The 26248-nt window shown below is 41.2% G+C and overlaps 1 protein-coding gene across 4 annotated transcripts in view; it reads left to right on the top strand.

Moving 5' to 3' along the window:
• iqsec1b (IQ motif and Sec7 domain ArfGEF 1b) overlaps positions 1 to 26248 on the top strand; it is a 514186-nt gene that overhangs the window by 309547 nt on the left and 178391 nt on the right. The window contains exon 1 of one of the 4 annotated variants that reach the window (XM_060910461.1): positions 24202 to 24272. The exons of the other annotated variants lie outside the window; for them this stretch is intronic. Within the exon in view, the coding sequence (XP_060766444.1) occupies positions 24250 to 24272 (23 nt within the window). The 5' untranslated portion in view covers positions 24202 to 24249. Of the gene's footprint in view, positions 1 to 24201; positions 24273 to 26248 lie in introns of those variants that run through there. 4 annotated transcript variants of the gene reach the window in all.

Here is a 26248-nt window from a genome sequence, read left to right as displayed (position 1 = left end):
ATTCACAACTTTTGTAATATCTCCAGAAATAAATGGAAATGGACACAATTTGCAATACCAAGATCTTTTAAATGAAGGTCCAAAGGAACTGAAAAGTTGTTTTCGTTCAAAATAGGCATTTTAATTTCTAAGACAACAAAAAACAGAAATACAGCAGGTGCAGGAATATTGGCACCCCTTCTTAGTATTTGGTTGCACACCCTTCGGCAGCGATGACGGCCTCCAAACGTTTCCTGTAGCCATCAGTGAGCTTCTTGCATTTGTCTTGTGGTATTTTCTCCCACTCTTCCTTCGCTATGCGCTCTAGGTCTTGGATATTTGAAGGATTCCTTCTGCCAATGGAAGATTTCAACTCCCCCCAAAGATTCTCAATTGGATTGAGGTCAGGACTCATTGCTGGCCATTTCAAAACAGTCCATTTTTTCTTTTCTAACCATTTTTGTGTGCTTTTAGATGTGTGTTTGGGGTCTTTGTCCTGCTGGAGTACCCAAGATCTTCGCCTCAAACCGAGCTTTCTTACACTGGGCAGGACATTTTGCTCCACAATCTGTTGATAATCTTCAGATTTCATAATACCTATGACACGGGAATGCTTCATTGCAGCGCCTGTAAACATACTGCCTGTGAGAATTCCCCAAAAGCTCTACTTTTGTCTCATCTGTCCACAGGACATTTTCCCAGAAAGACTGTAGCTTGTCCAGGTTCTCTTTCGCAAACTCCAGACGCGCCTTTTTGTGTCTTTTTTTTTTTCAATAATGGGGTCTTCCTTGGCCTCCGCCCATGTAGCCCTGCTGTGTTGAGTGTACGCCTTATGGTGCTTCTTGAAACAGTTACCCCAGACTGTTCCAGGTGGGCCTGCAGGTCCGTAGATGTTAACTGAGGTGATTCTGCCACCAATCGCACCAACCTTCGACGACTTCTATCATTGATTTTTCTCTTACCCCCACGCCCAGGGAGGTTCTTGACAGTTCCATGCTTCAAATATTTCTTAATAACATTACACACTGTTGACACAGGGATACCAAGCTCTTTGGAGATGGCTTTATATCCTTTGGAGCTCTTGTGTTTGTCAATAACTGCATTTCTTGTTTCTTCAGACAGCTCTTTTGTCTTCACCATTTGTGAAAAAGGGACTGAGTGAAACAGTTGGTTTTTCAAAACACAAATCTCATCATTCATTGGCCATTTCATGTCACATGGGCACAGACAGGTCTTCACAGGTGATTTCCATTTGTAATTTACCATAGGTGAGTCAAATTAGGTTTAGTTAGGTTAGGTTTTAGGACTAACAGCAAAGGGTGCCAATACTGGTGATACAGCAAGATTTACCTTTTTCATTTTTTTTCACTCTAATTGTTTATTTTTTTTATTTTATTTTGTTGATACTGGGCGGCACGGTGGTGTAGTGGTTAGCGCTGTTGCCTCACAGCAAGAAGGTCCTGGGTTCGAGCCCCGGGGCCGGCGAGGGCCTTTCTGTGTGGAGTTTGCATGTTCTCCCCGTGTCCGCGTGGGTTTCCTCCGGGTGCTGCGGTTTCCCCCACAGTCCAGAGACATGCAGGTTAGGTTAACTGGTGACTCTAAATTGACCGTAGGTGTGAATGTGAGTGTGAATGGTTGTCTGTGTCTATGTGTCAGCCCTGTGATGACCTGGCGACTTGTCCAGGGTGTACCCCGCCTTTCGCCCGTAGTCAGCTGGGATAGGCTCCAGCTTGCCTGCGACCCTGTAGAAGGATAAAGCAGCTAGAGATAATGAGATGAGATGATACTTTGCTTTTTTATATTAACCACAAGCTATCTGTAGAAAAATTCTGCATCACTACATCACTTTTGTTCAGGAGATGCTTAACTTTAAGTACATAAACTTCAAGGGTGCCAATACTACTAGGCGGCACTGTAAAACGGTTTTGAAAGTTCCTACTTTTAAAACATATATTTTTGTTATGGTAATTTTCTTTAAGAGATTTCATTTACAATATGTTTCTGACAGCTCAAAATGCATCTCTGGGAATTTAAAAACTGCAGAGCTTCCAGGGGCCTCTGATGGCTCCCAGACCCCTGGCCTTACTGGGTTGACCCCCCCCCCCCCCTCCCCCCCTCCTGGATCTATCCCTGACAGGGATGTTTTAATGTGAGAAGTGCTTCCTCCAAAAGAAAAACACCGCTTCACCGAACACATTTCAGCCTGTACTATGGACTCTCCATGATAAAATTCAGCACAATGTTGGCATTTTCTGGCCTCCCCATTTTCATAGATGTCGGGCTACTTCACCATCTCAGGGGAGATGAAATCCCCAAGCTTTACTTATTTGTTTAATCATGAAACAGATCACCTGATTGTGTGTTGATATGGTCTCCAACTTTTCAGCAGTCATTTTGAGGTGTTGGCTGAGTGTGTGGTGATGTGTGAAGAGATTGCCCCCTACTGGTTATCTTTAACTATGTCTCCCCCCCCCCCCCCCCCCCCCCCCCCACACACACACACACACTGAAGAAGGATGAGGTTCATGTTAAGAGTATAACTAGTTCTTCCTTTGACAGAAATACTAGTGTAAGGGTATGGTTTGATGTGAGACATTGAATGTATGTATGTACCGTAATGTCAGTTAAAGGATTGAATGGAGCAGGTAGTATATGCAAAACCTTTCGTGTTGCTAAGACAGAGAACTGGTATCACTGGGAATTTTTGTGACGAGGCTACACAGGAGTTTAACACTATTGAACTTTGTAGCTGTATTCGATGGCGTATAGATGACATGCAACCACGTGATCAAAATGTGCTACATCATGAGCGTCCACCGTGATGGTGGATATACAAAGGAACTAGGTTGGCAGCCGCTGAAAGCGTGCCTGTAAACAATGCTGAATTTTCTCAGTATTACCACGATTTGAACGATCGAGCGAAGATAGATATGTCTGGTTTTGACCCATATTATTTAAAAAAGTCAGGCTTTTCTGAAGATAAGACGCTTCTACTGACCATCGAGTACGAATACAGGTCATTTTGTCCAATGACCATTTTGTCCAAAGCCTTTTTCATACGCACGGAGTTATTTTATATTTCAGGTATTTGTTTGTTCGAAAAAAGGAGGAATTCTCAATGGAATTTGACAGAAGCAAAACGCATTTTTGTAAAGCAAATGAGTGCCATAGTATAGATCATTTTAAATCTTTAGGTGCCGAGCAACGCTCTCGCAGGGGCTTCGTTCGCGAATCCTGGGCCGAGGCACAGTCCTACCGACCCGAGGCCGTGCACTTTTGAAGGGGGAGGCTTAGAGGGAGGTACCTGTTAAATTTGGCTTCGCTGTGAGCTCCGTTGGCCGAGTTATTCATTTTTAAAGCCGGCTGGATCATGTTAACTCTTTAGGCACAGAGCAGCGCTCTCGCGGGGCTTTCATTCGCGAACACCGGAATACCTGAAATCTAAAATAATTGATAGTGCGTCTGAAAGAGGCTTTGGACGAAATATCTTAACTATTGGACGAAATGGTCACTGGACAAAGTGTCCTGATCTCTTCGTCTCCTCTCTGTACTAAGTCTCAGAGTTTCCTTGCTGTCCTTCCGAATCACGGACGGAATTCTAAAAAATTGGAATGTGCCACAGTCACGAGTACTATTGTGACCATAACCATATACAGCACAAAGATATGGTGTAGCTAAAAGAACACTTAAAGCAGTGGAAAAACAAAGAGAGTTGCGCCCTCGTGACTGTGTTTTGTATGGAATGTGGCTTGACCCCACATTTTGTATATCCACCAACATGGCTGGCATCCGGGTTTCTGTTTTCCTTTGATGACACTTGCAAGTCAAGGATAGTAGAATAACATGACTCTGCCCGTTCTGACACACAGAACAGTGTAACGCATGCAACATACCAGCATGCATTTCTGGAGCAGTTTAAAGCTGTTCACACTGACCGTGGTATTATCAGAAATTCTCAGCTACCGTATCTCGGTCTGTAACTTTGAAAGACAGATTTCACTGGACCAGTTGCACTCGAGTCACATGTTGATTGACTTGTCTCAGAATTGACTAAAAATCTCATTTAGAATTGGGCCGGATTTTAGATTTGATTTAATTCTTAACTTTTAGTTTGAATTTCACCTATGAAATTTGTATCTCTAATGAAGTTTTGCGGTGGTATAAAATTCAAACTTTACCCACCAGCCAAGCTGCAAGCAGTCCTCGCTCTGTGTTAACAGCAGGCCTGCCGCAGGACTCACGATGGGCTACACTGCTTCAGATCAGAAAGATAAGGTAGAGCTAGTGTCATTCAGAGCTTTACGTACCTTAATCAGGACTGTGCAGTCCTGTGTAATTTAAATGTGAATGGACTAAAAAGTATTTTTAGCAATTGAAGTGATCATCTGCCACTGTTGTCTCGGAGAACACAGAACTGGGACTGATTTGCAGGGTTTCTTCAAGACGCAGTGCATGTAATTGAGAGACTCTTCCACTGAGACTGTGTGGGGATGGGGACGGAGGGAAAGACCACTCCAGCGCAAGTAGATTTGTGTGAAGAAGAGTTGGAGAGACGCCAAAGAGGCATGTTGCTTGAGTGGACACTTACTTCAGTGTACTTTCTGCAGGTAGAGGTAGAAAGGGATGGAGGGACAGTCTGACACGCATTAGGAACGTCTTGGCGTATACAAGCTCATGCGGAAATCAGTTACTGGGGTTGTCTTCCCAGAGAGTGAAAAAGTGGCGGTCTAATTGAGCCTGAAGCAGATCAGAGAGATGCTTTCATCTGCTGCCTTTCTTTCTCAGTGCTTCAGCTCAGACTCTGTCAAAAAGAAAGTGCTCATGCAGTGTGTGTATGTGTGAGAGAGAGAGAGAGAGTCAAATATTACCCAGCCATTTGTCAAAACTGCCAAGCTTGAAAGCATGCCGGCTTCTGATGAGTGGCTCCAGCTGCGACAAACTTGGAGATGCTCCCTCTCAGGGTTGGCATGGAATAGAAAGAGCCCTCAGCATTGCAATAGTGCTGACACACAGTGAAGACTGTGTGCATATGTCTGTACGTGTCTGGGATCTATTAAACCTGAAAGCATTTTGTCATAGTTTCTGACAGCTTCCTTCAAGGTATGATTGAGTGGGGTCTACCTGCACATTGCTCCATCCCTCATTCCCTCAGACATGCTTATGGGATGCAGGAAGTCCTGACAGCTCACACAGGTTCACTAATGAGTGTTTGCACAGTGGTGTACAGTCTGTTTGGGTGGGTGATGGAGCCAAAAATTTTCTTATAATATTTGAAAAATTCTGGATGTTAATTCTTTTTTTTTTTTGTCATGTAAACTGCAGTGAAACGAACAAAGCGGAGAACAAAAAAAGAAGTAAAAGATGCTAAATGTGATGCAAATATAGCTTAAAGGAGAACTGAAGGCAGTTTTTTTTTCATCAAAATTCTATCTCATTTTATTAAATATAGGAATGCATTTTTGATAGCTATTTTGTCACTGCTATAGCAAGTTATGATTGTCTGCTATGTAATACATCAGTCCATGTGTCAAAGCAATGGCCGTAAACGGGTCATTCTCCAGAAAAGGTGGAATCTGGGAAACATCATTTCTGCTGAAATGTATTCCTTCTAATATACTTAAAACTTCTTTAGTAGCAATTTCTAACTTCTAAACTTGATGAATCCACAACAGGTACAGCTTAATGTATTTTTATTATTTTTCAAACATTTCATTAAAGAATGCATAGTCAGGGTTTTTTTTTTTGTCATTGGTGTTACCTATAATGCAAACAGCATTACATAGTTGTAAAAATATTTTTTTCATTAAAACTTGAATATTCCATTAAAAGCAGATAAATGGAACAATAAAACCAACAAAAATATTTGATTGAACATGTGCAACTTTATTAAAAAATGTAAATAATCAACATTATGTAAATCCATTTGACTTGCGCCATCAATTTTTTCCTTGTAAAACCAAAAGTAGTTGAAGAATATTAAAATAAATTTTTGGATACTGCCTTTAAAATATGAGCTAATGAATACATAACTGATCAAAAAGAAAATGTTGCTGGATAGTAACAATAATTCATGTATAACAGGACATCACTGAAAAAAACACGAAGTAACACCAGTGACGTGCCATAACACCAATGACACACAAGAACATAATACTCCCCTTTTTTGGAGATAAACTCATTTTCCAACTCTAATTTCCCTATTTTAACCTCTCATTTTAAAGTCCCAGCTCTTCTTTCAGATACACCCAAATCTTGTCATCCAACTGGATGTATCTCGTGTTAACAGCAACTGGCTCGGGCATAAGGCACATTACTTGATCTTCCCCATACCAGTTCACATCATCTATTGGGGATGGCCAGTAGAACTTGTTCAGGTCATACTTGCTGCTCCTGTGCATGCATTTAATTTTGACATTCTGTTCCTCCACCATCAGGATAATGCCAGGGTATGGCTGCTCATCATACTTCACAATACACCATTGCCCACAATGATGGCTCTCAATCACTTCTGGTCAGTATTGCAATGTTTGTGGCTCTGACTGGTCTTCCTGTGTTGGTGGAACAGCTCCAATAATGATGTCTGGAGAAGAGTTTGGGGTCAAGACTGTCTTGACTGTCTGGACTGCTCTCATTTGCTGTCTACGTCTTGCCTGGTTAACACGCCATGCCGCCTTCTGAGCCCTCTTCTCCCTTTCACTTAACTCTCCCACATTCTTCCTTTTTTTGGTCAGGATATCATTGACATAACCCTGATGCCTTTTCTCCAAGTACTCTGCCCTACGTACAGGGTCTGCATCTCTCTGCTGCCTGTATAATTTCTGCTTTTCAGCAGCACTCAATTTGGCCATACCTGACAAATAGAAAAGTACAATAGCATAATGATGGCTATACAATAATTAAACCATTTAAAACCATTAAGTTTTTTCTCCTCCTAATGTATTTTTTGTAGCTTTTATGTGGGTCATTTATACAGGAATGTCATTGGTGTTACTGGTTTTGCCAGGAAGAAGAGTAACCCCAATGACATTTTTTGGGGAAAACTACAATTTCAACAAAATGGCTGCTGTGTGTCAGACCACATGTTGTCAGTGATATCAAAATCTTTTATCTATTCAATGTATTCAAGTTTTATGTTCATTATTTCACTCCCACGGCTATAAACTGAGTAATACAAATGACGGGCTTAAAAGCTTCATGTAAAATTCTACAAGAAATCGTGACATTTTTAAAGAAATGAAGTAAGCCATCTGACTTACCTGATGTCTCTGACCACCGCACGTCCTCAAATGACCTCTTGACCACAAGGAACTCCCAAGAGTCAATGCAAATTTCAAAATAAAAGTGTTTTGTGTAGCAGTAACACCAATGACATAATTTTGGGTGACAGATATTTATTTAATATTATTAATAATATTTAGCCATTTTTTAACTATTTTATTGTTTGTCATTGCATGTAATGTTAATGTAAATGTAAATTAGATTAATTTAATTCAGAAATGTATATTTATATAAAAGTATATGATTCCACTTCCATGTATTGTCAGAGTGACATGGCGATTCTATGGACTTGCCATTTTAAATAAGTAGCTAAAATTAAATATAAATTTTTAGACCAATAGACTTTATTTTTACATTACAAGAACAGTCTTTATTAATTGAACATATATAACTTATGTGATTATCAGGTCAACTTTGCTGATTTTGGTGTCTACAAAAGTAAGTGACAGCATTTCCACCATTTTTGGAGAATGACCCACGAGATTCGTTGAGACCTGTGCGAGACATTGTAGGACGGAAGTAAAGCGTACAGCGGAAATCAAAGTGACCAACATCTGCCAACATTGTCAAAAGACATATGTGACCTCTTTTGAATGCTGATGTAATCAAGTCTGAAGTTTTGTTTGTTTTGATAGCAATCAGGAAAGTTTGAAAAAAGTAGGCAGTAATCATCATTTAAACTCGTTTTTGTGCAATATTCGTTTGGAACACAGTTTTCAAAATGGCGGCACTGACACCTTTTTCAAGTCAAGCTTTTTTTCAAGCTTTTCAAGTCAACTTTATTGTCAAATATGCTATACATGCTCGACATACAGCACAGATGAAATTTCAGTCCTCTCTGACCCATGGTGCAAACAGGCAATGCAATAAATAAAAATAGAATAATTGAAAAAAAAACCCACAAACAATATAAACAGTACACGGAGTGCAGAATTATTAGGCAAGTTGTATTTTTGAGGATTAGTTTTATTATTGAACAACAACTATGTTCTCAATCAAACAAAAAGACTCATAAATATCAAAGCTGAATATGTATGGAAGTTAGAGTGGGGTGTTTTTAGTTTTGGCCATTTTAGGAGAATATGTATGTGTTCAGGTAACTTTCACTGTGCAGAATTATTAGGCAACTTAATAAAAACCAAATGTGTAGCCATTTCACTTATTTATTTTCACCAGGTACACTGATATGACAACTCCAGATTTGCAAATAAACATATCTGACATTCAAACACAAAACAAAAACAAAATCAGTGACCAATATAGCCACCCTTCTTCATGAGGACACTCAAAAGCCTTCCATCCATAGATTCTGTCAATTTCTTTATCTGTTCACGACCAACATTGTGTGCAGCAGCAACCACGGCCTCCCAGACGCTGTTCAGAGAGGTGTACTGTTTTCCCTCTTTGTAGACCTCACGTTTTATAATGGACCACAGGTTCTCTATGGGGTTTAGGTCAGGTGAACAAGGGGGCCATGTCATTATTTTTTTCACCTTTCAGACCTTTACTGGCTAGCCACGCAGTGGAGTATTTGGACGCATGAGATGGAGCGTTATCCTGCATGAAAATCATGTTCTTCTTGAAAGATGCTGACTTTTTCCTATACCACTGCTTGAAGGTTTCTTCCAGGAACTGGCAGTAGGTCTGGGAGTTGAGTTTGAGTCCATCCTCAACTCGAAAAGGTCCAACAAGCTCGTCTTTGATGATACCAGCCCATAGCAGTACTCCACCTCCACCTTGCTGGCGTCCGAGTCGGAGTGGAGCTCTGTGCCCATTACTGATCCAGCCACAGGCCCATTCATCAAGAGTCACTCTCATCTCATCAGACCACAGCACCTTAGAAAAATCAGTCTTAAGATATTTCTTGGCCCAGTCTTGACGTTTTATCTTGTGTGCCTTACTCAGTGGTGGTCGTTTTTCAGCCTTCCTTACCTTGGCCATGTCCCTCAGTATTGCACACCTTGTACTCTTTGACACTCCAGGAATGTTGCAACTCTGGAATATGGCAGAACTGGATGCTAATGGCTGCTTGTTAGCTTCACGCTTGATTTTCCGCAGATCATGTGCAGTTATTTTGCGCCTTTTTTTCCCCCACACGCTTCTTTCGACCCTGTTGACTATTTGCAATGAAACGCTTGATTGTTCGGTGATCACGTTTCAACATCTTCGCAATTTCAAGAGTGCTGCATCCGTCTGCAAGACATCTCACAATTTTATACTTTTCAAAGTCTGTCAGATCTCTCTTCTGACCCATTTTGCCAGAGGAAAAGAGGATGCCTAATAATTATGCACACCTGATATAGGGTGTTGATGTCATTAGACCACACCCCCTCTCATTACACAGATGCACAGCACCTGATATACTTAATTGGTAGTAGGCTTTCAAGCCTAAACAGCTTGGAGTGGGACAACATGCATTAAAAGGATGTTGTGGTCAAAATACTCACTTGCCTAATAATTCTGCACTCAGTGTATAATCACTCTAGATAGACTAAACACTCAAACAACATAAACATTCTAGAAAAGAACTAGACATAGACTAAACACTCAGACGATATAAACAGTATAAACGCTCTAGATAAGAACTAGACAAAGACTAAACGCTCAGACAATATAAACAGTATAAACACTAGATAAGAACCAGACAGACTAAACACTCAATATAAACACTCTAGATAAGAACTAGACATAGACTAAACACTTATTTATTTATTTATATATATATATATATATATATATATATATATATACACACGCGCGCATATATATATATACATACACACACGCGCGCGCGCGTAAATTGGTGCAAATAAACAAACAGGGGCACTTAAGGTATAGCAGGTAAACATGAAATAAGCAGTATAAACAAACTAGCAGCTGTTAAGGTGAGGTAGTGTGGAATAGTGCAAATGAGCGAGGTAAAGTGAGATGTGTGGTCCCTGAGTTCAGTGTGTTAATGAACGTTGAGATGCATGTGTGTGTTTGGGGGGGGGGGGGGGACTGTGAGGATGACATGTCAGATGCTGAAGGGGGGGCAGGGGGGTGTGTGGGCAGAATCTGTGGCAGGGGGCAGAGGGGGGGAGGAGGGGCAGAACAGGGAGGGAGTTAAGCCTCCTGACCGCCTGGTGAAAGAAACTGTTCTTGAGCCTGCTGGTTTTGGCCTGGAGACTCCGCAGTCTCCTCCCCGATGACAGCAGACTGAAGAGGTTGTGAGATGGGTGGGTGGGGTCACCTGCAATTCTGATGGCTTTGCGGGTGAGGCGGGAGTTATAAATATCCATTAGAGAAGGGAGAGAGACACCAATGATCCTCTCAGCTGCTCTCATGATGCGCTGCAGAGTCTTGCAGCAGGACACGGTGCAGGTGCCGTACCACACGGTGATGCAGCTGGTCAGGATGTTCTCGATGGTGCCTCTGTAGAAAGTGTGCATGATGGGGGCCGGGACTCTTGCTCTCCTCAGTTTGCGGAGGAAGTACAGACGCTGTTGGGCTTTTTTGGCCAGTGATGTGGTGTTGTTGCTCCAGGACAGGTCTTCAGAGATGTGCACACCCAGAAACTTGGTGCTGCTCACCCTCTCCACTGCAGCACCATCAATAGATAGTGGAGCATGCTGGGTGTGCTCTCTCCTGAAGTCCACAACAATCTCCTTCGTCTTCTCCACGTTCAGACAGAGATTGTTGTCCTTGCACCGCATGGCCAAGCGGCTCACCTCACTCCTGTAGATTGTCTCATCGCCATTGTTGATGAGACCCACCACAGTCGTGTCATCCGCAAACTTAATGAAGAGATTAGAGTTGGATTTTGGTGTGCAGTCGTGGGTCAGCAGAGTGAAGAGGAGGGGGCTTAGCACACATCCTTGGGGGGGGCCCCCGTGTTCAATGTGATGGTGCTGGAGGAGTTGCTACCGACCCGTACAGCCTGTGGTCTCCCCGTCAGGAAGTCCAGCAGCCAGTTGCACAGGGAGGTGTTGAGTCCCAGCTAGTCCAGTTTATGAATGAGCTGCTGAGGAATGATTGTGTTGAATGCTGAGCTAAAGTCTATGAACAGCATTCTGACATATGAGTCTTTTGTCTCCAGGTGGGTGAGGGCTGAGTGGAGGGCAGTGGAGATGGTGTCATCGGTCGAACAGTTGGACTGATATGCAAACTGGAAAGGGTCCAGGGCGGGGGGAGGGCAGATTTGATATGCCGCATGACTAGCCGCTCGAAGCACTTCATGAGGATGGGAGTGAGTGCGACAGGGTGGTAGTCATTGAAGCAGGAGGGAGACGGCTTCTTCGGGACCGGGATGATGGTGGTGGTTTTGAGGCACATGGGGACAACAGCCTGGCTCAATGAGATGTTGAAGATGTCTGTAAAGACATCTGTGAGCTCCTTGGCACAGTCTCTCAGGACATGACCAGGAATGTTATCAGGACCGGGGGCTTTTCGTGCATTTGTCATCCTGAGAGCTCTCCTCACGCTGTGTGGGGACAGCGTCAACACCTGGGCGCTGGGAGGTGGTGGGGTCTTCTGTACCGTGGTGCTGTTGTCTGCCTCAAAGCGAGCGAAGAAGTCATTCAACTGATTCAGCAAAGACGTGGAGTTGTCACAGGTCTGCGGCGAGGGCTTGTAGTCTACGATGGTCTGAATCCCCCGCCACAGGTTCCTGGTGTCTCTGCTGTCGTTGAAATGGTCAGCAATGTACCTGGAATACTGTCTCTTGGCCACCCTAATGCCTCGTGACAGATTGGCCCTAGCTGTCCTCAGGCCCACCTCGTCCCCAGCTCTGAAGGCGGCATTCTGAGCCCACAGGAGCCTGTGGACTTCCCCTGTCAGCCATGGCTTCTGATTGGCCCAAATGGAGATGGTTCTGGTGACCGTAACGTCGTCCATGCACTTCCTTATGTAGGCAGTGACAGTCTCCGTGTACTCCTGGAGATCCGTGATGTTGATGTAGGTGGCCGCCTGTCTGAGCATGCTCCAGTCAGTGGTGGAAAAACAGTCCTGGAGTGCCTCTGAGGACCCATCTGGCCACACACGTATCTGTTTTGTAGCTAGTTTGGTGACTTTAACCAGTGGCCTGTATGCTGGCATTAGCATAACAGTGGAGTGATCTGAGGCCCCAAGGTAGGGGAGGAGTAGGGCTTTGTAGGCATCTTTATGCATGGTGTAAACATTGTCCAGAGTATTGTTTCCACGTGTGGGGAAAGTTGATATGTCCATAGAGTTTTGGAAACACGCTCTTGGGGTTTACGTGATTGAAATCCCCAGCCAGGATGAGGAAAGCATCTGGGTGGGCTGTCTGCTGCTCACTGATGTGCTGATAGAGTTCATTCAGTGCTTCACTCCTGTTGTTATTGGAGCCGGGAGGGATGTATAATGCTACCAGCAACATGGCTGTAAATTCCCTCGGCAGATAGAATGGCCAGCACTTAATAATTATAAACTCCACCAGTGGTGAGCAGTGTTTGCAGACCACAACAGCATCACAGCACCAGGCATCACTGATGTAAACACAGAGTCCTCCACCGCGAGTCTTCACCCCCTCAACTAGTGCTCTGTCTGACCAGTAGCATGTTAGCCAGGCTAGCTGAATGGCACAGTCCGGGACAAGTCTCGTGAAGATCCCGCGGACAAGCAACGCCTGCTGTGGACCAAACGAACTAAAATCAACATGGCTAAAAACTGAATAGGCTGATAAGTATAATATTTAATTGCAATTAGTTGCCAATACGAGTCACGATATAAGGTTACTAAAACCAAAAACGTAACTGAATAATGTTAATTAAGAAATAAAGCAAGTTTAAAAATGACTTCAGTTCTCCTTTAATTTTTTTATTTCATTCTTGTTACAGCCATGTAATTCACTCCATAATGAGTATTTCCTAGCCAGTTCTTTGTCCTCATTTTATTTGTCATGTGTATTTAAGAGCCCCACAGTTGCTTTGTGTTACTGAATGGTAGATGAGCAATAATGAATAATTTATGCTTGATGGATCTGTAGAGTTAAAATGTCATAATCATGGTGTCACTTTTGTGTGGTATAGGTCTGATGGTTAACACCTGATTCAAATTATTATTATTATTTTTTTAAAATAAGAATGTGTTATTACAGTATCCATAATGGTGATTGTTAGAATGTCAGGACAACTGACGAATTGATGAAGGGTCATTGACCAAGGGTCACAACATTCAATGCCGTAAGCGTACATCAATTTCAAAGCAGCTTGAAGACTTTTCAAATAGCATTTGAATATATTGACAAATTTCTACCAGTGTCTCCTTTTTATCAGTATTCCTCTCACTAGTTGCAGCCTATGCACTAAAGATCCCTCCAGCAAGCATACCTAGATTGCATGGCAAAGCCAGGCTAATGGCCATAATGAAAATCCCCAAGTTCATGAATTTCATTGCCAAAGACACGGATTAGCCATAACATTATGACCATGGACAGGTCAAGTGAATAACACTATCTCATTACAATGGCACCTGTCAAGGGGTGGGATATATTAGGTAGCAAGAGAACAGTCAGTTCTTGAAGTTAATGTAATGGAAGCAGGAAAAATGGGCAAGCGTAAGGATATGAGCAACTTTTAACAAATTGTGATGGCTAGGTGACTGGGTCTGAGCATCTCCTCTAAAATGGCACATCTTGTGAGGTGTTCCTGGTATGCAGTGGTTAGCACCTACCAAAAGTGGCCCAAGGAAGGACAACTGGTGAACCAGCGTCAGGGTCATAGGTGTCGAAGGCTCATTGATTCACCTGGGGCACAAAGGCTAGCCCACATGGTCCAATCCCACAGAAGCGCTACTGTAGCACTAACTTTTTCAGCAGTTTATGCTGGCTAAAACAGAAAGGTGTCCACATAATATGAGCCATTGAATTGTGTAGTGTAGTGTATTTTGCATCAGTAAATTGCTGCATTGTCTTTTGACGGTAATACCAATACCTACGCATTGCAGTTGCAAATAAATATTTTATTTCTTTCTTTGACATTGCATGCCATGTGCCAGAAACAACACACTTATGGCGCGACTCTGCTGGGTGCCTGGTGGACAGCAGTGAACCAGTGCTTTCACTTTACATCATTACTATATAGTTATCGTCAAATATTATTGAACATAAGAACTAATCGATATCAATCCATGGTAGCTTTATCTAAAACTAAGGAAAGATGCTTAAAAAGTTACAAAGGACAACAAATATCTGCAGGAGGAATCCTTTCAGGAATGGGATTTTTTTTAAAAAATAGTCTCTCTCGCGCGCGCGCACACACCTCTCAACTTCATGCAAAGTGTTAATGGTCCACTAAAGCATAACAAATAAATTACTTTTTTCCCCAGCATAGTCTTGTGTACTGTATTTGGCTATGATTTCACCTCATCGACTAGTCGACATCACAGCAGTGACTAGTGAATATACAGTTGAGGTCAGAGGTTTACATGCACTCATCATGGACATTTATTTATTTTTCCCCCTGTGGCAGAATGATTATACAACACATCTTTAATAGAAAAAAATTATTTGGTGCACATACCCGTATTTTAAGTTATTTTGGGTTTTCTGAAATCAGCACGGGGTCAAAATCATACATGGTCAAAAATTTACATACACCCACTTAGCTTATTAATTCGGTGATGCTGAAAGTTCCAAAATGTCTTTTAACTTGCCGAGGCCTCTTAACTTCCTGTTAATGATCATGATTGACTACAGCTGGTAGCTTCTCTGTGCCGACGTAAAGTGTTTAGCAGCACTCATTGGACTGACCAACACACAGTCCAAGGAGCTCAGTGTCCATCTGAGAAAGAGGATCATAGATTTACACAACTCCGAAATGTCTCTTGGAGAGCCATTTCTAAACAACTGCAGATTCCAGGATCATCAGTTCTAACAATTGTAAGTACAAGTTACTGGGAGGTGTAGCCACTTTGCCAAGATCTGTAAGATGATCTCAACTGTCATCCTCAGCTGAGAGGAAATTGGTAGGATGGTTGGATGGTCAGGAACAACCCAGGAACCACCAAGGCACAGGCTTGCCATGAACTGGAAGCTGCTGAAACATTGGCTATTGTAAAACTCGCATGACATCACCATGGACTGAGGTGCCACCATGCCAGAAAAAAGCCCCTGCTCCAAAATCGACACCTTCCTGCTTGATTAAAGTTTGTAGCTGACATGGACAAAGGAAAAGCTTTGTGGAGGAAAGCTTGGCTATAATGACCAGACATATGTTTGGAGGAGTAAAGGTGAGGCATTCAACCCCAGGAACACTGTGCCAACTGTTATGCATGGTGGTAGTAGCATCATGCTCTGGACCTGTTTTGTTGCCAGTGGAACTGGTCCATTTCACAAAGTGCATGGAATATTGAAAAAGCTTAACTTCTAACCTAAACATTTGAAACTTGAACACAATTGCATTTTCCAACAGAAAAAATATTCCAAAATACACATCAGAGCTGGTTGTGGAATGGCTAAAAGTACACTTTTGGAATAGCCTTACCCCAACCCTATTAAAAATATGTGGACTGTGCTTAAAAATCGCATCCGTGCCAGGAAAAAAAAAACATTTAATTGAATTCTGCCAAGAAGAATGGTCCAATATCCAACCAGGATTTCTGCCAGAAGCTTGCTGAAGGCTACCAAAAGCATCAGGTCAAGGTGAAACCAGCTAAGGGACGTTTTAACCAAATATTAGGTGTGTCATATGCATATTTTGACTGTATATGTATAATTTTAACCCTGTTTTGATTTAAAGATGTTGTACAATCATTCTGCAACAGAAAAAGAGCAGTTTAAAGTAATCATTGAAAGCCCAATATTGCCATAACAATCATGTCCATGATGAGTGCAAACATCCGTCAACTGTATTAATCATGTCTATTGCAAGAGTAGAGGATTACAGTGTAAGATCTTTGTAAGTAAAGCATGTCTAGAGCTCGAGGTACTGTGTCTTACAAAAGTATTCACCCCCCTTGGTGTTTGTCCTGTTTTGTCGCAATACAAGCGATTAAAATTTATATTTTTTGGGGGGGGGGGTAGCACCATTTGATTTACACAACATGCCTTCCACTTTAAAGGTGCTTTTTTTTTTTTTTTTGTGATACAAACAATAAGTATTCACCCCCCCACCCCCCGTATGAAACCTCTAAATAAGAGCTGGTCCAACCAATTCACTTCATAAGTCACATAATTAGTTGATTTAAGATCCACCTGTGTGCAATCAGTGTCACATGATCAGTCACATGATGTCTGTATGAATCAACCTGTTCTGGAAGGAACACGACTACGCAAGCAACATGAAAACCAAGGAGCCTCCAAACAGATCAGAGAGAAAGTTGTGAAGAAGTATGGATCGGGTTTGGGCTATAAAAAATAAAAAATCCCAAACTTAGAATATCCCATGGAGCACCATTTAATCCATTATAGCAAAATGGAAAGAACATTGCACCACTACAAACCTGTCAAGAGAAGGCTGCCCACCAAAACTCACAGACCGGGCAAGGAGGGCGTTAATCAGAGATGCAACAAAGACACCAAAGATAACACTGAAGGAGCTGCAGAAATCCACAGCAGAGATGGGCGTATCTGTCCGCAGGACCACTTTAAGCCGTACACTCCACAGAGCGAGGCTTTTATGGAAGAGTGGCCGGAAAAAAAAATTGCTAAAAGGGGAAAAAAAAACGCTTCTGGAATTTGCCCAACAGCATGTGGCAGACTCCCCAAACACATGGAAGAAGATTCTCTGGTCAGATGAGACTAGAATTGATAATTTTGGCTAAAATTTAGCCAATTCAGATGAGACTAAAATTTATTCATGGGAAATGCCATGTGTGGTGCAAATCCAACACTTCCCATCACCCTGAGAACACCATTCCTACAGTAAAGCATGGTGGTGGCAGCATCATGCTGTGGGGATATATATATTTTTTTTTATCTGCAGGGACAGGAAAGCTGGTCAGAATTGAAGGAAAGATGGATGGCACTAAATACAGGGCAATTCTGGAGGAAAACCTGTTTGAGTCGGCCAGAGGTTTGAGACTGGGACGAAGGTTCACGTTCCAGCGTGACAATGACCCTAAACGTACTGCTAAAGCTACACTGGAGTGGTTTAATGGGAAACATTTAAATGTCTTGGAATGGCCTAATCAAGACCAGACCTCAATCCAATTGAGAATCTGTGGCATAACTTCAAGATTGCTGTACACCAATGCAACCCATCTAACTTGAAGGAGTTGGAGCAGATTTGCCTTGAGAAACGGGCAAAATCCCAGTGGCTAGATGTGCTAAGCTAATAGAGACATACCCCAAGAGACTTGCAGCTGTAATTGCATCAAAAGGTGGCTCTACAAAGTATTGACTTTTGGTGGGGGGGGGTGAATACCTATGCACACTCCAGCTTTCTGGGTTGTGTGTGTGTGTGTGTGTGTGTGTGTGTTTTAATAAATCTTATTGTGACTGACACACACACACACACACACACACACAAGTTTTCGCACCTTTAACCCTTTGATGCAAAACATGGGTCAAAAGTGACCCGGCTGAGATTTATCTTCTATATCTTTGCAATAAATTAATTCCATCATTCAGTATTCAAGGTATTCCTCAATTAACTTGTTTTTGATCATCGTACATCCTTATTTTATTTTTTTCCTTTCTTACTTTTTGAATAAAAACCCTTTTTGTATCACTACCCTTCTAATGCACAACATGGGTCAAAAACGACCTGCATTCATTTTCCAGGTTATTTCATGTATGGCTGAGTGTTTCTAACACTACGTTCAGACTGCAACCTGAAACGACCCATATCCGATTTGTTGTGAAATCCAATTTTTTTGTTAGGCCGTTCACATTACCAATTATATGAGACTTGTATGCGATCTCCAATATGAACGGAAAACGACCCAAAAGTGTCCCGCATGTGCAAATTGACACGTAATATAAGCACATCTACGTAATACGTAAACAAAAAAAAACGCGCACTCTTCAAGTTTGCAAGTAAAGCATGGAGATGAGGCGAGACCTGGCGATGTGGTTTTTGTGGCGGCGGCAGAACTCGCACAATAATCTGATTAATGTGGGCAGCAGACTAATGAGACCGAAGGTGTCAAATTACTGGAAATTTCCAGAACAATCTTATAATCTTGTAATACAGGATGGTTAACATCCAGGTCCCTACCAAATCCACCATTAGCTTCAGTGCTTAATTTGTCAAGTGGGAGGTCCCGGAGCGCAGAGGATGACTGGCTCCGGTGTGGAAAAAAAAGAAGGGGGGGGGGCGCTTCTGGGCATGTATTGTAATACTGCAAATTAAGTTCATCTGCGAAAAACCCCGCTCACACTCTGCACTTGAGATAGGGACAGTGTTGATCGCGGCCAAGAGGCCCTTCAGTTCATCTGGGATGAATTCTCCATTACTTTCCCTGAATTCCCTGAATGCCCTGATGACATGTCGTGGGTCATTGATGCAAAACTGCTGGCAGAGCACTTCCACTTCTTTTTCCCCGAACAGCGCGTCTTCCTCCCGCGGCCACGGAAGTGTGCACCCTCCTTTTCCGTAATATACAAACAGATATTTTGTGGATGTCGTTTCATGAGAGAAATCACCAACAAGACAGATATCAAAATCAGACATTAACACTAAATAAACTTGCATTTATTTATTTAATTATTTGGGTTTTTTTTTTATTTTGTTACATAGTCAAGAGAGGTGGTGGATCACCGGATCCAGTGTAAATAGCTGCCGGAGCCAACGTCCGAGGTTCCGGAGCGCGCTCCGGCTTGCTCCCCCTCAAATTAAGCCCTGATTAGCTTGATCAATTCTATAAAAGTCTATTTAAATTCTGAAAACTGTACAAATGTTGTTTTCCACCAAAGAGGCGGGATTAGCCAACGCAGAATAGTGACGTTTGTCTCTTTTTGATGACATGTAGGTCACATGAATGCGACCTGTCTGGTCAGACTGCAGTCGCATGTGAAAATAACGGATATGCATCGGAATTAGAACCACATATCCAAGCGGCCTGGGTCGCATGTGAAAAAATCGGATCTGTGTCGTTCAGATTGTCAATAACAAATCGGATACAGGTCGCATATGGGCAAAACAATCGGATATGGGTCGTTTCAGGGTGCAGTCTGAACGTAGTCTAAGGTATACTTTTGAAATAAATTCATTTTGTCATTTACTTTTCCAAATGTGCAGTAAATATCTTGCTTTTGTTTAGCACAAATCATCATTTTTATTTTTCCTTTCTTAAGTTATGAACAAGCACAGCTTTTGTAATTCTACATCAAGTTTACACACATGGGTCAGAAACGACCCGCATGCATTTACTACAGCGTTTGGTGGGAACTGTGAATTGTGCTTGTGTCAGACATTTCACAGCTCAGCACAGCTCCCTTTGCCCATCTAATACATGTAAGTAATGTTTTTCAATTGTTCTACCATTGCCTTAGAAAAAAAAAATTGATTGTTTAGGTTACCTTGAGAGTGAGTAGATTACTTGTCAAAAAGTTACAAGTTTACTATTAGCTACCGAGCTGTTGACATATTCTACTTTAGTTAGCTAATTTTATTGTAGTTGGCTTAGCTAACTACATATTTAATAAATAAATAACTGGCCCCATTCACTGCTAAAGTAATTACTTGAAACAAATTATTATAGTATTAAGACATTTAATTTTAAATCACACTTGGATGACCCATGTGTAGTAATATAAAAAGTATTTTTGTTCATAAAGTAGGAAAGAAAAAATTAAATTAATGATTTGTGGTAATTAAAAACAAGATATTTAAAGAATACTTGGAATATTCAATCATAAATTGATTTCAAAAGATAGAGCAAAGAAAAACTCAGTCAGCATGAAATAACCTGGAAAATGAATGCGGGTCATTTTTGACCCATGTTGTGCATTAGAAGGGGTGTGCATATGCTTTGCATCAAAGGGTTAAAGTGGTATGCATGTTGTGTAAATCAAATGGTCCTAACACCCCCCCCCCCCAATCCATTTTAATTCCAGCTTGTAAAGCGGCAAAACAGGACAAACACCAAGGGGGATAAATACTTTTGCAAGACATGGTATGTCCTGTATGAGCTTATTAATGACATTCAAATGTTATTTGTCCATAATGATGCACATCAACTTTCAAAAGACATAGAATTTTTTCCCTCTTTAGGTTGTCTAAATCAACTGGCACCATAGCATTTAACTGGTAAAAGCTGAACTCACTTAGGTTTATTGATATTAGTCCAACAGCCATACAGTTTATAGGTAAAGTTTATCAGCATTTTACATGCATAATCATTCTATCCTTTCTCTGAAAACTCCTGTCCACATATATACACACACATCTGTGTATACAGCAGTGAGTTGCTGCAGCAAAATTGAGCATCACTGTATAATGCCATATTGGGTATTGTAATGGATGGATACCTATTAACTTGGTCTAGAGAAAATAGTTTAATCACAGCATTAACTCCCAGATACCAGCTCAGGACAAATCATTGACTAATTCATTCTTTTTCTGGACAAACTTAAGGTCTTTATTTATAGACATGATAAAGATTTTCTCTCAATCAAGTCTAGCTCCTTACAATAAGAAAGCAAGCTGTGACTGCTGATATATATAATATACACACACAGAGAGTTGTGGTCAGAAGTTTACATACAGTGACATGAATGTCATAGCAATATTTGGGCTTTCAGTAATTTCTTTGAACTGTTCTTTTTCTGTGGCAGAATGTACAGCATACATCTTTTTAATTTAATTAACTCTTCATTGTAGAATTGGTAACGTTCAAGTAATTTTTTTTCTTGGCATGGACTCGACTTATAAGCACGGTCCATATATTTTCAATGGGGTTGAAGCCAGGACTTGTTTTAAGCTTAATGTTAGCCTGCTTTATCCTCCACAACCAGCTCTGATGCATGTTTGGGTTCATTGTCCTGTTGTAACTCCCAAGTCGTGTTCAAGTTTCTGATGGTTTATGCTGAAGAATTCTGAAGTAGTCCTCCTTCATTATTCCATCCACTTTGTGCAATGAACCACAGCCCCAGAGCATGATGATCCTACCACCACCAGCTGGTACAGTGTCCCTCTGTACATGGTCAAACAACTCAACCATACAGCTATCCTCCAGAAGGCTTTTTCTTTGTCCGTGTGGTCAGCTTCAAACTTTAAGCTTGAAGGTGTCAATTTTGGAGCAGGGGGTCATTTCCTGGATAACAGCCTCTTGGTCCATGGTGATCTGAACTGTAGACAGTCCATCAGCTTCCAGTTCCTGGCAGGGCTGTGCCATGGTGGTTCTCAGGTAGTTCCTGACCATCCAAACCAATTTCTTTTCAGCTGAGGCTGACCGTTTGGGTTTTCTTGAAGCAGAGTGGCTTTGCAAAGCGACTACACCTTACAATAACTTGGATACAATTGTTTGAACTGATCTTGGAATTTGCAGTTGTTTAGAAATGGCTCCAAGAGACATTCCGGAGTTGTGTATATCTGCGATCCTCTTTCTCAGATCTGCACTGAGCTCCTTGGACTTTCCCATTTTACTGTGTGTTGGTCAATCCAATGAGTGCTGTAAATAAACCCTTTTTATGAAGGCACAGAGAAGCTACCAGCTGTAGTCAATCATGATCACTAACAGGAAGTTAAGAGACCTTGGCTTTGGCAAAATAAGACATTTTGGAAGTTTCAACACCTTTTGAATTAATAATCTAAGTGAGCATATGTAAATTTCTGACCCTGTATGTATAATTTTGACCTTGTGTTGATTTTAGAAAACCCAAAGAAGATTAAAACTTGTGCACCAAATTCTAGTGTTTTTAATTAAAGATGTATGCTGTACATTCTGCCACAGAAAAAGAACAGTTCAAAGAAATTACTGAAAGCCCAAATATTGCCATGTATGTATGTATGTGTTTTTATATATTAATTAGCTCAGAGGTCTAATGATTTTCTGGTTTCTCCAACTCTACAGACTGTTCAGTGCACATGTCTGGCTGTAAACTGTGCTTTCAAGTTTGTTGAATGTTGGTTGAATGTTAATCATCATAACTAATGATTCTGTCATGCTGTGGAACTGTACAATACCTGATTCCTGAAAATAATAATACTTAGTTATATTTAAGGATCCTTTGGCCCAGATTGTTTGTTTTTCCTTTTCTATTTTTTTTTTCTCGAGTGATATCACCAATATTATGTTCACTGCATTTTAAAGCTATATTTTAAAACTTGAAAATATCTTTTACAGCTGATAATGGACTTGCACTGAAACATCTAGTTTCTGGGCAATTCCATGTAAATGTCAACCTCACCATGCAAAAATAAAGCAACATGTAATACATCAAAACCACTCCCAGAGATATCACCTAGGCCTGTATTTTACAGATGTGAATAAGTTGAACCAATTTGTAACCAACCTAATATGTCACTGTCAGTCTTTCTTATAATGTAAAACCCAAGCTAAAATCAACTTTGATCATGTACAATTCTATATTATTGCCACAAGCCACAGAAATGTATGCTAAAATCCACAAAACAGCAAAACAATAGCCATCCTAAATATTATTTAAGAACTTTGATAGTTTTAGCTGATATTTAGAGAGTTTTTCAAAGGGTGGTTAAATTGCTGATTTTCTAAACATATGCCATGTCTATTTCAGACGCGTCACATCCATAACGGAATTTCGTCACATCCATAACGCTGACTTTTCCTTCCGAAACTCTGCATGAAATACAAAATATTTTAAACAAAGATTTTTTAATATTCACCTTGGACCCCTCTATCAAATGGATATCTCCATTTCGACATTAGGTTTACAATTTCACAGAGTTTGATAAAAATGTACAGTCACCCAAGAAAAGTGATACTTTTTCTGTCACATCCATAACGCATCTTTTATTGGCATTTTCTGGCATGGCCTAGATGTACTATGGGAATTGTTCTTGTTCTATCACTTCTCCAGTATGGTACAGCCTTAAAATATGCAACACCTGTTTAAATACTGGGAGACAATAAAACATGCACTGGGTCATTTGTTGCCATTTTGAGTTCAAGTGTCGCGTCCATAACGCTGGAATTGCTCTTCTCAAATAATTGTGCATTACACAAACTTTTGTAGCATTAATTTATTATTGAAGTGTATTACATTACATTAGATTGCTGGATATATCAGCTTTCCCATGTGACGAAAGTAATATTCCTGGCCTCAAAAATCCTGCATTTATACTACATTTATTTTTTTTGCATTTACCGATGACCGTTAAATCTCATTTCACCTGAGCAACTTTCCTCAGCATATAAATCTCTTAATGAATTGCGCTTATTCCCCACAGATAAATCTCTTAATGAATTGTGCCTGTTCTGGAAGGCCTTATTACTGTGCACTTGCCAAAATCGCTCACTTGAGTCAAGCACCATCTGCTAGGCTCCCAAACATAATTATACTCTCTACCTGCCTGTCTATTTGCACAATACTTCATTAGCTCTTAATGGTTCATCACTCGGTAATAGCGGAAAAGGAGGAACATTCTGACGCCACAACACTTTTTCGTGATGATGGGACATGCCTTGCAAACAGCCTCTGTTGCCATGGTTATCAGTAGACCTGACACATCTCTGCATCCTTGGGTCATAATAAAGTTGAGATGCTAAACTGTTAACGTTAAAATAAAAGACCAGAGCCATCACGAGTGAACAGTGGCGTATGCCTTATTCTGAATGGCGTTGGGATGAATTGAAATCTTTCCTGCCACGTTTTATGCCAGGATGCTGATGTTGCACCTTCTAAGGTTCATCTGATTTCCTGTGTCGTCTTGGATGCTGATATTGCATCACACAAACACTTATGAATCCCCGCCCCTCCGTGGTGAAGCTTGAATGAGCTAGCTGAGCTTGCGAGCATGTTAGGAAAGCTGTGTGTGCGCGCACATCTGTTTGTGTGTATGAGTGAGAGAGCAGTGTGCACGACACTCAGCCCCTGTGTTTTTCCACGAACGGCACGGCGTCGTCATGGCTAACAGACTCTACTACCTGTGAGTACTGTAGTTATTTCAAGTGTATGTGTTTAGTTTAAGGAAGAAATAATTAGCTTAAATACTTAAACTTGTTACAGATGTGATCCGAGCAGCCTGTAGTGAGCGATGTAGGAGTGCTGTTTGCTTTAACAGTGGCTGATCTGTTACAGCTGTTGTCTTTATTTTCTGGATTGTACACACTGTAGAGATTTAATCACGTCATCGTCATGACTAGAGGACTCAAACTCATTCATGAAGTATGTTTTTATTCCCCATTGTGTCCGCTATGATGATCGTTTATTTCTCACCGAGCGTTGTTGTGCAGCTTAATTCAGAAGCAATGTGAGAAGAGGACGTGCCCTGCATGTCTTGAATGTTTACCTCGACTGTGCTGAGCTGAGCTGCTTTAAGCTGCGTGCAGAGGGATAAGACTGGGCATTGACATGCCTCACATATTCAAGCTGAAGACTTTGTGGACAGGCTTTTGCGTAGCACTGATGTCACACTTTCTATTTTCGGAAACCATATAATCCCGTGCGGTTTCAGAGCCTTGCTGCTGACAGACCGCAAGAATGAACCCGATTCTGCTTCAGTGCCTTTTAGTTCTGGCACAGATAATGTCCCAATCACTTTACATAAGCTTATTAATCTGGACGGCTCGTGCTCACCTCTGTATTTAGTGTAGGGGAATGACCATAAGCTCACTTTGGCTCACCTACAATCTACAAGGCAGTACTTGGTTTGTTCCTTATTAAATCAGAATATGTGTACGTTTTAAATCCAAACTATACCGTGTAAGAATACAGTAAAGGTAGGTTTTAGAACTATTCCGTTATATTCATGTTGATGGTTTAGACGTTTCAAAGTAGCCAGCGTTTACCTTGGCACTTTGCACACTATTAACATTATCTTAACCACCTTCATGAGGTCGTCACCTGGAATGCTTTTCAATTAACAGGCGCCTCGTCAAAAGTTAATTAGTGCAATGTCTTGCCTTCTTAACGTGCTTGAGATCAAATAGTAAATAATAAAAATACAGTAAATAGCCCTGTTCCACAACCGTATTAATCCATATTATGTCAAGAACCGCTCAACTAAGTAAAGGCAGGCATCATTACTTTAAGGCATGAAGTGACTTTTAATCAATAAAAATAAAGAAAATACAATGACTTGGGTGTGCCAAATGTTTGAGGTACTGTGTTATATGTGAGAAAATAGTTTGTGTGTTAAGTCACAGCTGCTTCACAGCCTCACACTCCACTTCTCTAGCTCTTGGTTGGATGAAACTCTACCTGTAGAGTTTTTATCCTGGAGGAAGGGAGGATTGGGACGGCCTTGAGCATCATATGATCATCCCTCAAGGTCACTCTGATCACCCATTATTCCTCCAAAGCAGCCCATGACTAATCTCTGCCTCTCACTTTCACACATACACTAACTAGTCTTTTTTTCTCTCTCAAACCCATGTAATGGCTCAGAATGGAGCGTGTGAATGCTGGGATTAGTGTTCTGGTAAGAAGGTGAGCTCGGTACATATGATTGGAGGAAACGATCAGTGATGGTAATGTGAGCTAGCTACATGAACCCGTTGATCACACTGTGTTTGTCACCCTTGGTTGGTTGATTATGCGTCAAGTCTCACGTCTTCAAAATGAAATGACGTCTGGAAAACACACAGAGATTTGTATTCAATTAGGATATTTTTATAAGTACAAGCTGTACATGTAAAAGGATGGGATCATGGCGGTGCTGAAGTCCTGCATCTAAATCGCTTCCATGATTTCCACAGTGGCAAATCATTTTGAAGTCTGGCTGTTGAGGCGCCCTTGATCTTATCAAATAATTATAAATGAGTGCTGGTTAAATATTTAAACACTTGTTTTTAATATTTGATGCCTTGAACACTTGGTTGGACTGCAATATCTATGGATAAGCTATGATACGGTTGGTACACACATGAAAGGATTTCTATCAACCGAATTAATAAATAGTAT

Source organism: Neoarius graeffei, chromosome 26, assembly GCF_027579695.1.
Source record: "Neoarius graeffei isolate fNeoGra1 chromosome 26, fNeoGra1.pri, whole genome shotgun sequence".
NCBI classification, from domain to species: domain Eukaryota; kingdom Metazoa; phylum Chordata; class Actinopteri; order Siluriformes; family Ariidae; genus Neoarius; species Neoarius graeffei.
This window is presented reverse-complemented; position numbering and strand designations above follow the sequence as displayed.